Below are 15,452 nucleotides of genomic sequence, written 5' to 3'. Positions count from 1 at the left end.
ATGATCCATTCTTGTCTGATAAGTGCTTTAGGTTTATCACAAGTTCTGTGTTTTTGTTTCTTCTGCTTTTTGAGGATTGACAAAAAGCTCTCAATGGGATTTACACCTGGGCAGCTTCTTGGCCATGGACCCAAAATGTCAATATTTTCGTTACCTACCCACTTCGTTATCACATGCATGAGAAAGCCTTGCTCATCACCAAATTGCTCCTGGGTTGCTGTGAGAAGTTGCTGTTGGTTTTGTGTGGGTGGACAAATAAAACCACAAAAATTGCGATAAACTAAAATCAGGAAAGAGACAAGAATGGGTCACCCATCTCACGCATACCAAAACTCGCACAATCAACAGGCAACCCTGGCACACCAGCCTGACTAAAGAACTGAGGCAGGCTTCAAGGGTTGCTGATTGGAGATGGAAGAGCTCTCATTCCAACGAACATTTCATTGCATACAGACCCTCACCACTTTCAAGTCCATACTCACTACTGCAAAACAACCAACTTCTCATCTCTCATATCCTTCCTGTCTCACAACCCTAAACAGCTGTTCAACACCTTCAATTCTATACTCTGTCCCGAGGCACCACCTCCCTTCCCTCGACAATCTCTTCATTGGCTTATCCGTGCCCAAAGATTCAAGTTCAAAACCCTAACCATAACCTACAGCACCATTCACAACCGGTCTCCTGCATACATCTGTGTCCTAGTCTCCTGGTACTTGCCTTTACGCAACCTTCGATCCTCACAAGATCTCCTTCTCTACTCCCCTCTTATCTCCTCTTCCCACAATCGTACACAAGATTTCCAGCATACCCTGGAACCCTCTACCCAAACATATCAGACTCTCACCTACCATGGAAACCTTCAGAAGGAATCTGAAGACCCACCTTTTCTGACAAGCCTACAACCTGCAGTAACTCTCAGTCCACTATACCGCTGCATGACCAGCTCTACCCTTACTGACTGTATCCTCACCCATCCCCTGTAGACTGAGCCCTCAGAGGCAGGATCCTCTCTCCTCCTGCACTAGTCTGTGCCTTTTATTGGTCATGATTATTGTACTTGTTTTTTTATGTATACCCCTTTACGGAATAAATGGTGCTATAATAATAATAATAATAATAATAATAATTATAATAATACTGTAATCAGCCAGGATTTGGCCCAGAAAGCTCTCAAGGCAAAAGGGAAGAAGTCTTGAAAAATAAGAGCCAAAACTTTAAAGATTGAGTCTTTCTATAAACTTGATATATTTGTCAATAAAAGTTTAAAAACCTAGGAAACTCTTATAATTTAGTCATATGTTTCTATCACTATTGAAGTACAAAGATCAAAAAAACACTGAAGCAGCAAATTTTGTAAAAAACTAAATTTGTGTGGGTCTCAAAACTTTTGGCCACAAATGTATTGCATTACCACGGGGTGTCAGTGTTATACAGCCGGCACCCTATCGCCCTGCATTTGGCAGGTTCAAATCTTTGGCAGATACAGGGGCCGCTGTAAAGATGGCCAGAAATATGAGATTGTTAGCTGAACTACCCCAGACATGAGCGTTGTGCTCGACAGAGCCACTACCGGACAGCTCACTCCAGAAAACATAGGGATCAAGAGTTGAGATTATAGCTACTCGAATCGATGTCAGGGAAAAGACCAAAGGCCCCCATTGCAAATCAGTTGATGACCAAAGACTCAACTTTAGGCAGTTGATTGCCTGAGCAAAAAATTGACCCTCGTCTTTGGCTTTGTAACCTAAACCATATATAACCAGTAAGATAATAACACGATCAAATCAATAATAATAACTCTACCTGTGGCCACACCGTATTCGGAGAATGAAGTGCACTTTGACTATTAAGCAAGTAGGAGGTATCCTGTGTTAAAGCATGTCGTTGAGGGACGCTATCCACCAGCATTCCCAAATTGTCCTGGCTATAGTTATTTAGGTTGTCCGTATTTGCTAGCCCCACAGATCTGTCCATTATAACCTGTGGCTGAGCTTCATTTTTATATGGCTTTTGAAGGCTGAGATCCTGATGAAGAGTCATTTGCGCGGCCGCATTAGGTTTATAAGAATTTCTCACTGTTGGCGCGTTCTGAAACATGTACGGAGGGACCGAGCCCAGCTGAATCAGCTGCATATCGTGGGACTGATTTGGGGTGTAATGCTCGGTTTTGCAGCTGCGGTAGGCTGGTTGTTGTTGTTGCTGCTGCGTTTGCACGTGATGGTGGTGCGATTGGGAAACGTTGTGCTGCATTTCTTGCCCTGAGGGCTGAATTTGGTAGAAATCTGACAACTGACTAGAAAAAGAGCCTTGCTGCTGTGCTGTCTGATGTAAAAGTCGATGCTGTTCTGGTTGATGATGCTGCATGTAATAACGCGTTTGCTGCGCGGCTTGATTCGACTGCACTTGCTGTCCGTATTGCTGCCCCTGCTGCATTAAAGGCTCCGGCTGCATCTGGAAGTAATCGTAGTAAAAATGCGACTGGGATTGCTGCACGGCAGGCAGGTGATGCTTTTGCTGTTGGTTTGGTAGGCTTTGGTGCATCTGTTGAGAGACCTGAGGATACCTGTCCATAGTGGCAGGTTGCACTTGCTGCTCGCCAGTTGGTTTGACTAACAGCAGCTGCCTGAGAGTACTGTCACAGTCCGCTAGAGCCTGTTCGGGTAAACCCTGAGCCATGGCGTGGATTCTTAAGTTCTGCCTAGAAAACACCTGCGTGAACGAATCCAGCTTATGTAAAGCTCTGCTGGTCACTTTCGTGCAATTATCAAGTTCGGGATAGTAAGACACCTGGTAGGCGCCAGATACGGAATCGGTCTGTACCTGCGTGTTCCATTGTAAGCTTTGGTCATAGCAATTGATATTATTGCCCCCCTGAGTCTGATTGCCTAAATGCGACCAATTTATGGACGCCTCGACCTTTACGGTATTTTTAGCTCCAGGATTTATCGCAACGTCTCGGGAATCTTGGGATAAGTGAGGAGAGGATGAAGACGACTCGGAGACGTTCATGTCCAGAGAGTCGTAGCTGTGGTTGAGCACTTGGCTGCTTGGCTGATGCTGCATTTGCTGATAGTACAAACTATCATTGCTGTGGGATAGGAGCGACGTCTTGTACCTCTGCTGTTCTTCCATTGTGACCAGAGTAACCAGTTCTGGTAGGAGCGGTGCCCATGTAGGAGAAGGTCCCTGAGAGATGAGTAGATAGGAAGGGTACAGTTAAGTTTTGAGGGCGCCCATTTAGGTGGAAAAAGAGATTCTTCTAGTTACAACGGTGGAAGATCCCCAAATGGAAACGGCTTAAAAGACTGCATTGCACAGTACAGCAATCGTGTAGAAAATCCATCCATCTGCAAAAAACGAGAATATTTTCATAGCAATTCATTATTATTAATCAGTATGGAACAATTTAGCCAAGAGCAGAGCAAAAAAAAAAAAAACTATACTCATCTTTGATCCACTGCACATCCCATTGATCATTCATGTGACAGCTGCTGCCAATCACTGGCTTTAGTGCTCATGTGTCATATCTGCTTATCTTTAAAGATTATGATTGTCTGCAGCAGTCATAGGAAGGAATAGACGTCTCCGAGCATCACAGATTGTGATTTATTTATACCGGTAGGTCTTACCAGTCATTGTAAGCCTGTCTGTGATGATAATGACATATGTTGGGACATTTTTTTTAATAACTAATAGAAATGAATGTTGTAATTAAGGAGGTATTCTAGTTACAGTTGAAACCAGAGGTTTACATGCACTATCTATAAAAAGACACATCTGCAGGTTTTTCTCACTATCTGACATGAAATCAGAATAAACCTCTCTCGTTTTAGGTCAATTTGGAACCAAAATTAATTATATTTGCCAAATGCCAGAATAATGAGGAAGAGAGAATATTTAGGCATTTTTATTACTTTCTGCAAAGTCAAAAAGTTTCCATACACCAAGAGTACTATAGCTTTAAACAATATGAGACAGCCCATATGATGATGTCATGTCTTTGGAAGTTTCTGATAGGTTTATTGGCAATATCTGAGTTAATTAGAGACTCACCTGTGGATGTATTTTAATCCACACCTGAAACACACTGCTTCTTTGTGCAGCATCATGGGAAAGTCAAAAGAAATCAGCAAAGATCTCAGGAAGAGAATTGTGGACTTGCACAAGTCTGGTTCATCCTTGGGTGCAATTCCCAGATACCTGAAGGTGCCTCATTCATCTGTACAAACAATTATATGCAAGTACAAACAAGATGGTAATGTCCAGCCATCATACCGCTCAGAAAGGAGACCGGTTCTATGTACCAGAGATGAATGTGCTTTGGTCAAACATGTGCATATCAACCCAAGAACAAAAGCAAGAGACCTTGTGAAGATGCTGGCGGAAGCTGGTAAGATTGTGTCATTATCCACAGTGAAACGAGTACTGTATCAAAATGGATTGAAAGGCCCCTCTGCCAGGAAGAAGCCATTAGTTCAAAAGAAACATAAAATCAGACAGATTTTCAAATGCACATAGGAACAAAGACCTTAATTTTTGGAGACATGTCCTGTGGTCTGGCGAAACTAAAATTGAACTGTTTGGCCATAATGACCATGGTTACGTTTGGAGGAAAAAGGGAAAAGGTTTGTAAACTTGTGGTTTCAACTCTACATTAAAGATATAGGTGGTGGAATTGTCTTTAATTGATCCAATAAAATTATTTGTCCAACGTAACTTTTTTTCCACTCTAAGCCGTTTATGGAACCTTTTTATTTTTGCTACAAACCAAATAAACTCTTTTTTTATGACTTGTGACTGCAAGACAACAATATACATATTAGAAAATGGTTTTGAAAGTTATTGAGATAAAAGAATTAAGGATCCATTAGTGAAGATTTGTGTGGTTCAGTTGATGTAGATACCATATATTTTATTGTTTTATAACCTGATTTTCAGACTCCAGAGAGAACTAATTGCGGAGAGATATAAAAAAAAAAAGAAAAAAAAAAACACAAACAAAAAACTTTAGCTGTTCAGATCCTGAGAATGATAAGAGCAGCAGATGATGGAGCTGATCCTGTGGGAGGCAGTGACCTGTCCACTCGCGTGACTGTATAGGTTGAGGACAAAGCTACTTTTTACAGGGCAGTGTCATAAGTTGAAAGGGAATGGCATAGTGGCCAGTTTGGACAAAATGATCTCAGCGGCAGGACAGAGAATGATAACAGCAGCAGATGAGGGAGCTGATCTTGTGGGAGGCAGTGACCTGTCCACTCTTGTGACTGTATAAAGTAAGGTCAAAGCTTCTTTTATACAGGGCAGTGTCATAAATTAAATGGGAATGGCGTAGTGGCCAGTTTGTAAAAAATTGATCTCAGCGGTAAAACAGAGAATGATAACAGCAGCAGATGATGGAGCTGATCTTGTGGGAGGAAGTGATCTATCCACTCGTGTGAATATATAGATTAAGGACAAAGCTCCTTTTTACAGGGTAGTGTCATAAGTTGAAAGGGAATGGCGTAGTGGACAGTTTGGACAAAATGATCTCAGCGGCAGGACAGAGAATGATAACAGCAGCAGATGAGGGAGCTGATCTTGTGGGAGGCAGTGACCTGTCCACTCGTGTGACTGTATAGATTAAGGACAAAGCTCCTTTTTACAGGGCAGTGTCATAAGTTGAAGAGGAATGACGTAGTGGGCAATTTGGACAAAATGATCACAGCGGCAGGACAAATGTGTGTTGACTTTGTGCGTGGACCTGTCAGTGGTTAATGCTGTTGTTTTGCAGAGCTGGGGTCATGGGCTCAAATCCCACCAAAGACAACATCCGTAAGGAGTTTGGAACGTGGGAGGAAACATTGTGAGAACATACAAAAACAGAATGATTTGGAATTTAGAAGATTGTGAGCCCCAATGGGGACAGTGATGACGATGTTTGGTGCTATGTAAGGGAGTATTATAAATATAACATACTAGCTGTACTATGTCACTGCCTGTCTGTCTCCATCTGTCTCCATCTCTTTCTCAGTCTTTGTCAGTCCCTTTGCCCGTCAGTCTTTGTCAGTCCCTTTGCCCGTCAGTCTTTGTCAGTCCCTTTGCCCGTCTGTCCCTTTGCCCGTCTGTCCCTTTGCCCGTCTGTCCCTTTGCCCGTCTGTCCCTTTCCCCGTCTGTCCCTTTCCCCGTCTGTCCCTTTCCCCGTCTGTCCCTTTCTGTCTCGCTTTATCCGTCTCCCCACCGACATCATATTACCTCACACATAAGCTTGTTATACTAACAGTTTATTTTGTTCCTATAGCAACCACTGACAGTTGCTATTAATAGCCTGTAGTTCCCACCTCCATTCTCCAGGATTTTGGAGAGTAACTGTAAAGTGCGGGGTTAAATTTTCCAGTCAAAACATAGTCTATGACATTCCCTAAGTCACATGAGGCGTCTGTCCAAAATTTCGTGATTGTAAATGCGACGGTGAAAATTCCTTTAGCGGACATACGGACACACGGACACACACACACACTCTGAGCTTTATATATTAGATGTAAGAATATACATATAAGAATAGACAGAACATAGCTCTCAATCTATATCCCGCTGTCAATCGAACATACAAAATGTCCAGTCTGCCATTTAGGAAAAGTCGGTGGAATTCCATATGATAGAGTCTATGAGTATGTATGTGCGGCCCACACACCCAGCAGAGTTTGAGACCCCTGTGATAGACTCTGAGTATGTATGTGCCACTTTAAATGACAACAGGGCTGCATATATCAACTCCGCAAATCACGGCTAATATTAGGCACGAAATATTGCGAATGCATGCAGCCATTGCTGCTTTAGGTTTGTGCCTTAAAAGTATTTAAATACAAAAACAGCAACTCAATATAGGACAAGACGTGAGTGTAATGCACGCCGTACCTTTTTATATCCCCCGTCTGTTTATAAGAGTCTCCTCCCAGTTGTCACACAGTATGTAATAGGAACTGGATCAGTACAGTAAGAGAATTTCTCCTTTTCACTCGCGTTGTGCTTTATGCATCACACCTAAAGGTCATGAAACACAAGAACAAAAAAAAGGTTTTTATCTATTATTTATCACAATTTATAACTTTTTTTTAATTAAAACAAAAAGCAAACAAAGCAAATACACATGTATATGGGCAATCACCTTTTTCCATATCTAACATGCCTTAAAGGGAACCTGTCAGGTCCCATATGTCCTAACCTAGCAGTGAGGACATGTGTGGGCCAAAAATCCCTGTTTAACCACCCCTGTCTAATAATATTGTGTAAAAAGAATGTTTAAAAAAAAAGGATTAAAAAAGTTACGTTATGATAATTAGGGCTGCGACTAGTTGCAAGGGCATTGTTTCACTCGACTAGTTGGCCCTCTTTCTGTGTTACCACTCCTCTGAGGGTGTGATAACATGATTTCCATGAGCAGACGTCATAGGGGGCTATAAGTGGGCTCATTTGGTATATAGGGGGCAAGTGTGTGAGCTCACATGGTATATTGGGGCTCATATGCAAGGGGCTCATTCTGTATATGTACAGTACACTGTATATATCTATATATATAATTGCCTTATTCTGTCTGTCTATCTGTCTGTCTGTCTGTCATGCTCCGAAATTGTGTCCTTACGGTGACACAAAGCTGATTGGCCGCTGGGCTCGCCATGGCCCCGCCCCCCCACACGGATTGGCCTCTCGCCCCGGCTCTCTGCAGGCCCCGCCCCCCTCACGCAATGCACGCTCGCTGTGGCCCAACTGACACGGGGCTCCGATTCCCAGGTGAGTACACACACATCAGATCACACTCACTCTCACACACACCTCACACATCACATCCACACACTCACAACATGCTGGGATATCGCTTGCTTCTACACCGGCTCCGTCAGGATCCCGGCAGCGCCAGACATAACCTTGCGATGCTGGGATCTTAACGGAGGCCGTGAAAGCTGGTAACCATTATACACATCGGGTAACTAAGGTCCCTTAGTTACCCGATATGTATCATAGTTACCAGTGTACACCGGCTCACACTCACACACACATCACATCGCATCCACACATCAAGGTCCTGCAGCTGCAGAACATACATAACATAACAGCACACACACATACACACACACACACACAAATCAGATCACACTCACTCACATACACACATCACATCGCATCCACATACTCACAACATCCTGGGATATCGCTTGCTTCTCGGCGGCGATATTGTGCTGTGAACTTCCAGGACCTGCGGGAGGATCACATGGCCAGAAGCATGTGATATCCCCGGATGTTGTGAGTATCAGCGCGTATGTGCAATATCGTCAGTGTCTGTGTGTGTGAGTGTATGCGATCGGGTGTGTGTGAGTGGATGCGATCGGGTGTGTGTGTGAGTGTATGCGATCGGGTGTGTGTGTGAGTGGATGCGATCGGTTGTGTGTGTGAGTGGATGCGATCGGTTGTGTGTGTGAGTGGATGCGATCGGTTGTGTGGGTGAGTGGATGCGATCGGTTGTGTGGGTGAGTGGATGCGATCGGGTGTGGGTGAGTGGATGCGATCGGTTGTGTGGGTGAGTGGATGCGATCGGGTGTGGGTGAGTGTCGGCAGAGGAGCACGGCGTGCTGGAGGAGGCTGGGAGCAGAGAGGCTGATCTTGGGGAAGGCTGGGAGGGGGGGGCTGATGCTGAGGGAGGCTGGAAGGAGAGAGGCTGAGCAAACGTGCTCCATCCGCCATACTGCGCACTCCCCATCGTGCTGCATCCCCCATGCTGCGCACTCCCAAACGTGGTCCATCCGCCATGCTGCGCACTCCCAAACGTGGTCCATCCGCCATGCTGCGCACTCCCAAACGTGGTCCATCCGCCATGCTGCGCACTCCCAAACGTGCTCCATCCGCCATGCTGCGCACTCCCAAACGTGCTCCATCCGCCATACTGCGCACTCCCCATCGTGCACCATCCGGCATGCTGCGCACTCCTAAGCGGATGGAGCATGATGGGGGGTGCGCAGCATGGCGGATGGAGCACGTTTGGGAGTGCGCAGCATGGCGGATGGAGCACGTTTGGGAGTGCGCAGCATGACGGATGGAGCACGTTTCGGAGTGCGCAGCATGACGGATGGAGCATGTTTGGGAGTGCGCAGCATGCCGGATGGTGCACGATGAGGAGTGCGCAGTATGGCGGATGGAGCACGTTTGGGAGTGCGCAGTATGGCGGATGGAGCACGTTTCGGAGTGCGCAGCATGGCGGATGGAGCACGTTTGGGAGTGCGCAGCATGGCGGATGGACCACGTTTGGGAGCGCGCAGCATGGCGGATGGAGCACGTTTGGGAGTGCGCAGCATGGCGGATGGAGCACGTTTGGGAGTGCGCAGCATGGCGGATGGAGCACGTTTGGGAGTGCGCAGCATGGCGGATGGAGCACGTTTGGGAGTGCGCAGCATGCCGGATGGTGCACGATGGGGAGTGCGCAGTATGGCGGATGGAGCACGTTTGGGAGTGCGCAGCATGGCAGATGGAGCACGTTTGGGAGTGCGCAGCATGGCGGATGGACCACGTTTGGGAGTGCGCAGCATGGCGGATGGAGCACGTTTGGGAGTGCGCAGCATGGCGGATGGAGCACGTTTGGGAGTGCGCAGCATGGCGGGTGGAGCACGTTTGGGAGTGCGCAGCATGGCGGATGGAGCATGATAGGGGGTGCGCAGCATGGCGGATGGAGCACGTTTGGGAGTGCGCAGCATGGCGGATGGAGCACGTTTGGGAGTGTGCAGCATGGCGGATAGAGCACGATGGGGAGTGCGCAGCATGGCGGATGGAGCACGTTTGGGAGTGCGCAGCATGGGGGATGCAGCACGATGGGGAGTGCGCAGTATGGCGGATGGAGCACGTTTGGGAGTGCGCAGCATGGCGGATGGACCACGTTTGGGAGTGCGCAGCATGGCGGATGGAGCACGTTTGGGAGTGCGCAGCATGGGGGATGCAGCACGATGGGGGGTGCGCAGCATGGGGGATGGAGCACGATGGGAGGTGCACACCTCCCCCCAACACACACACACACGCGCACTGCACAACACACACACACTAGGAATCACAAACAACGCCCTACACAGACACCCACACACACAGACAACGCTGCACACACAAATATACGCACATACTGCACAACACACACATTGCTCAAAACATACCTCCCCCCAAAACACACCACACCCACACAAACCGCACAACACACACACACACACACAACGCTACAGACACACAGCGCTCCACAAACAACGCAACACACGCAACACACATACAACACCGCTCTCACCCCCCGCGACACTCAGAACATGTACAGCGCCCTACACAAACACTTGGTAACTACACACAACAACATCTATATATATAACAAAAATCATACATGAACTACACAATACGTAAATTCTAGAATACCCGATGCGTAGAATCGGGCCACCTTCTAGTATATATATATATATATATATATATATATATATATATATATTCACTCATATGGGGCTCATATATGCAAGGGCTCATTCTGTATATAGGGAGCTATGTGAGGGCTAATGCTGTATAGAGGGGGGCTGTGTGCAGACTCCACACCTGTCACAGTCTCATGTGGCCCTCTGGAAAATTTGCCCACCCCTGGTTTAAGGTATTTTTTTGGCTTGTTACTATGTGTCACGATGTGTTCAATAGTAATCGTGAACCCAGGATTGCCAACACATTATAAACCCATAATAAATTATTATAAGTAGTGATAAGCGAACCCGAACTGTTGGCATCAGTACCGAACAGCATTTGTTCTCAGGGAAGTCCGTGTTACAATTCGGGTTTGGCCGCCTGAATATAATAAAAAAAAAAAAAAAGGGAGGGCCCACACCCCCACGATCGGTACTGTCAATTTTAAAGGGCTGGTGGGGTGCGGAGTATGGCCCTGCACTTGAAACCAGAGTGCAGTACTCAGGTGTCCAGAGGTCAGACAGTGGGAACCCGGGAATGATCTCCAGTGAAGTGAGTGACCGCACAGCCGGGTTCCCCTTGACAGTGTTTCCCAGAGCCTGGAGTGATCGGACATGTTTTTGGTCTCTCCAGACTTGGATGTAGCAGAGCCAGGACCGTCGTGCGACGCCGTGTGGATTACGGTGGAACTTCAAGGATTTTTTTGTGGTTAATAAAGAAGGGAAAGAGGGTGGTTATTGAGTGGTTATGTTATTTCAAATAAAGGATTTTTCTCAGTATTTGTGTTTATTTCTTTTTACTTATAGGATTAGTGATGGGGGGGGTCTCCTAGACCCCTACCCACCACTAGTTCTGGGCTTGATGACAGTTGTGCGCTGTCATTGACCCCTTATTGCTCCAATTGCCACAACACTAGGGCAATCAAGAAGAGCTGGGTAAAGTGCTGGTATTGTTGCATCTAATGGATGCGACAAGTCCGGGGCGGCTGCAGGCTGCTATTCTTAAGGGTGCTTTACACGAGACGATCTATCGTGCGATAGATCGTCGGGGGTCACATTTTTGGTGACGCACATCCGGCATCGCTTGCGACATCGGGCTGTGACACCTCCGAGCGACGCAGTATCGCTCACAAATCGTGAGTAGTGTACTCGTCGCTCGGTTTCATAATCTCTTTTAATTAAAATGGCGCCGATTGCTCATCGTTCCCGGGGTTGCAGACGCCGCTCCCCATGAACAGCTGCTTACCTCCGTCCCGTGGCACCCGCCGGCTATGCGGAAGGAAGGAGGTGGGCGGGATGTTTACGTCCCGCTCATCTCCGCCCCTCCGCTTCTATTGGCCGGCCGCTGTGTGATGTCGCTGTGACGCTGAACGTCCCTCCCCCTTCAGGAAGAGGATGTTTGCCACCCACAGCAACGTCGCACAGCAGGTAAGTCCGTGTGACGGTGGTTAACGACTTTGTGCGCCACGGGCAACCAATTGCCCGTGACACACAAACGATGGGGGCGGGTACGATCGATCGTGAAATTGCACGATAGATCGTACCGTGTAAAGCAGGCTTTAGGCTTGGGGGTCCCAATAATCATGGGCTTCCCCAGCTTGAGACAATACAAGCCATTAGCTGTCAGCTTTATCTTGGCTGGATATCAAAATTGGGGGGACTGCACTTTGTTTATTTAAATAATTAAAAAAAAAACTGCATGTAGTTCCTCTTATTTTGATACACAGCCAAGCGAAGTGCAGGACTGGGGGTGGCAGCCTGTATCAATGGCTTTATCTGTGCTGGAATCACGATAGGGGGGACCCTATGCCATTTTTTTATTTATTTTACACTCCACTATAAGCACACAGACAGCGCCTGTGATTCTAACCAATCACAGGCACTGTTAGAAAGGGTGGGGGCGTGGTCTACCGGCAGAAAATCAGAGCCCCCGGCGGGCGCGGAAAGCGGTGAATATGTATGAGGACTGATGAGCAGACAAGGAAGTAGTGTTACAGCCGCGCAGGAGACTTGCCAAGTATATTCTCCTGCCTTAACCCTTATTTTACAGGTAATATTCCAATCCCCGTAGGCGTTTGTGGGGTTCGACGTTCAGGCAGATGTTCGGGTTCAAGTCCATCCAGAACCTGACTTTTTTTTTTTTTTTTTTTTTTTTTAAGGCCCGTTTCACACATCCGGCATTTCGCAGGATCCGGCACACTCCAGTACAGTGCAATACTGTACAATGGCATAGCGGCAAGCTCCGGTCACATGCTCCAGTCACATGACAGCATGTGACCGGAGCTTGCCGTGATGCCATTGTACAGTATTGCACCGTACTGGATCCGGCGAAATGCCATATGTGTGAAACGGGCTTAAGTCCGGCCAGACCCACAGAATCTGAACAGCTGTGGGTTCGCTCATCACTGATTACAAGTGATCCATGTCTACAGCCCATAATTCTTATATGAAGACATTAGCTGCATTCACTGTAAAAATTATGGTAATAATTTATGGTAATAAAGTATGGTAATTACAGTCAAAATAATCTGTATATATAAGTTTCTTCAGGTTCAAAAAAATCATGGAAGCCTGAAAGGTTAACAACCCTGCATGGACCATAACGACAATGATCCAAGTATTTTATATCCAAGACTATAGGCTTGATGAACCCAATATAAGTCTACAAGCGAAGCATTTATTATTTTCTGAAATGCAAATCCTGTACTTACACCTGTAAAACATGAAAAACCTGAAAATCTAGAGCTACATAGCAGACTTTGGAGAACTTGGCACAAGTGTAATTAGCAACCTTACCAGGGAACAGGATCAACAGCAATTGTTTTGACTTCCAGTCATAGCTGTAGCATGAAGGTGAAGCCAATTCCAATTGCTTCTCTCTCTTTGGTCGATACTTAAGATTTTTAATTTTTTTTTCCATTTTAAACAGGTAGAGTTTTGGCTGTGCATTTGGAAATAGTTTCCATGCTCGGGACATTAGGGCAAATTCCTATCGTTGAAGCTGGTTCTGTATATCAGACATTAGTTAGCCAAAAATCCCAACATTGGGCACATGGCTATCTTCTCTAACTCCCGTGTAAAACCCAAAACACATCTCAACATCTCAATAAACACTAGATATCTGTCGGCCCAAAGATTTGGGCATCTCCCTCGACACACACACATACGAGAACCCTCGTCTCAGCTGAGCATTCTTCTTTTCGCTCTATGAGAGATGGACTCTTTAGCATCATCTTATCTCCACCAAGAACTAAAGAATCAGGAGCTGAAAAATCCAACAGACCGGTTCCTTCCCTCCTAACATCATTTGTCGGGAAGAGTCTGGAGGCCCCTACACATATTAGACTCCTGATCAGTCCCACCGATATTGACAGATTCGTCTGACTTTAGTGTAATGTGTGTGTGTGGAACTCAACTCTTACTTTTCAAAAATGTCTAAGTCACACTGCCTCTATACAAGATCAATTATCGGCAGATCTCATTGGTACCAGTGTTATGGTCATCAGCTGTGACATAAGGCAAAAAAATATGTGAAATTCCTGTAACTACAAGAACCATGCTGAAATCTTGTCAGACTAGTCAAATGTCTGAGTTCTTAGCTTCCTTATTATATATTTAGTTAAAAAATGATGACATATGATACCAGGAAACGGCTACAGGAGGAAGGAATGTAAGAACAGACTGACTTACATAATAAAACTACAGGCTGATCGAGTTACAAAATGATAAAGACGCTTATTAAAAAAAGGACTTTTTCCTTCAGGACACCCCCAGTACTCTATCTTTAAAACAGTGGAAGATGTGAAAATAAGAGCGGTTGTAATCCTTTTATTAGACGAAAAAGAAGCCTTTCCCACCTTAGAGTAAGTCTATAGCTAGCCCTTTTTACCTCTCTGGGGGCATTACAGATTTTGTCCTTCAAGACATCCCCAGTACTTGATCTTTAAAATAGTGGAAGATGTAAAAATCTGATCGGTTGTAATCCTTTTATTAGATGAAAAAGAAGCCTTTCCCACCTTCGAGTAATCTGTAGCTATCCCTTTTTACCTCTCTGGGGGCGCTACACAAACATGAACGCTTCAAAACAGTAAAACAAAACCTTATCAATAATATAAACTATTTAAGGTCAAACAGTAAATGCTAGGAAAGGAGGAGAGATAAAGAGGTGCTGCAGCAGCATCTCTAGCCTAGTGTGTGTACAGTATATATGTGATGTATGTGTGCCTACGGTATGTATGTGTAGTATATATCTGATATGTGTGTGTGCTGGGAGTGATGTAGCTGGAGCGCCCTCTTCAGAACTACTGAGCTCACCGACTGGCTGCTGCCCTTTTGACATGATGTCAGTGCTGCAAGCCAATGCCAAAGCCAATCGGGAGCAACGGCTAGGCTCACCGGTGGACCTGGGAAGGAGAGTACAGCGCGGCTTGTTTCTTTATAGTAGCCAGCAGGCAGGGAATAACTTTTAGGCTATGTGCCCACGCTGCGGAAAATGCGCGGATTTTGCCACGGATTTCTCGCGGAAAAGCCGCGGATTTTCCAGAAATCTGCAGCACAGCTACTCCCCAGCCATTTCTATGGCATTTGGGAAATGCTGTGCCCATGCTGCGGATATTTCCGCAGCGGAAATCGTGCGGATTTTCGTGCGGAAAAATCTGCAGCATGTCAATTACTGTTGCGGATTTCTCCGCAGGGTCCCATATACTTACCTGCCTTGATAGAGATCCGAGTCACTTTCTCCGTCCGGTGTAGCTGCAGCAGTGCGGTGGATCCAGCCAGGTACAGGAAGGAAGAGGTGGGCAGGGCCTGCACGAGCTCCGGTCATGTGACAGCCGGAGCTAGTTCAGGCCCGCCCACCTCCAGCACAGTGCACCAGACGCTGCCTGACAGTGTCCCGGCCGCCGGAAAGCGAGGTGCTGCGTGATGGAGGTAAGTATGAACACCCCGATCACTGCAGCACTTGTTCTGCATTGAGGATGCAGTGCCGAAGCCATGGTACTGTATCCT

The 15,452-nt window shown here is 46.3% G+C and overlaps 1 protein-coding gene across 3 annotated transcripts in view; it reads right to left on the bottom strand.

The window, feature by feature from the left end:
- The window catches only part of TRERF1 (transcriptional regulating factor 1), a 210,576-nt gene that overhangs the window by 68,277 nt on the left and 126,847 nt on the right, over positions 1 to 15,452 (bottom strand). For all 3 annotated transcript variants that reach the window (XM_075339176.1, XM_075339178.1, XM_075339177.1), the window contains 2 exons: positions 6,898 to 7,023; positions 1,807 to 3,350 (listed from right to left, as the gene is read on the bottom strand). In XM_075339176.1, coding sequence (XP_075195291.1) covers positions 1,807 to 3,135 — 1,329 coding nt within the window. In that variant the 5' untranslated portion in view covers positions 3,136 to 3,350; positions 6,898 to 7,023. The remainder of the gene's footprint in view (positions 1 to 1,806; positions 3,351 to 6,897; positions 7,024 to 15,452) is intronic.

Source organism: Anomaloglossus baeobatrachus, chromosome 3 (assembly GCF_048569485.1).
Source record: "Anomaloglossus baeobatrachus isolate aAnoBae1 chromosome 3, aAnoBae1.hap1, whole genome shotgun sequence".
Taxonomy (NCBI): domain Eukaryota; kingdom Metazoa; phylum Chordata; class Amphibia; order Anura; family Aromobatidae; genus Anomaloglossus; species Anomaloglossus baeobatrachus.
The sequence above is the reverse complement of the archived record's forward strand: the minus strand, read 5'-3'. Positions and strand labels throughout refer to the sequence as shown.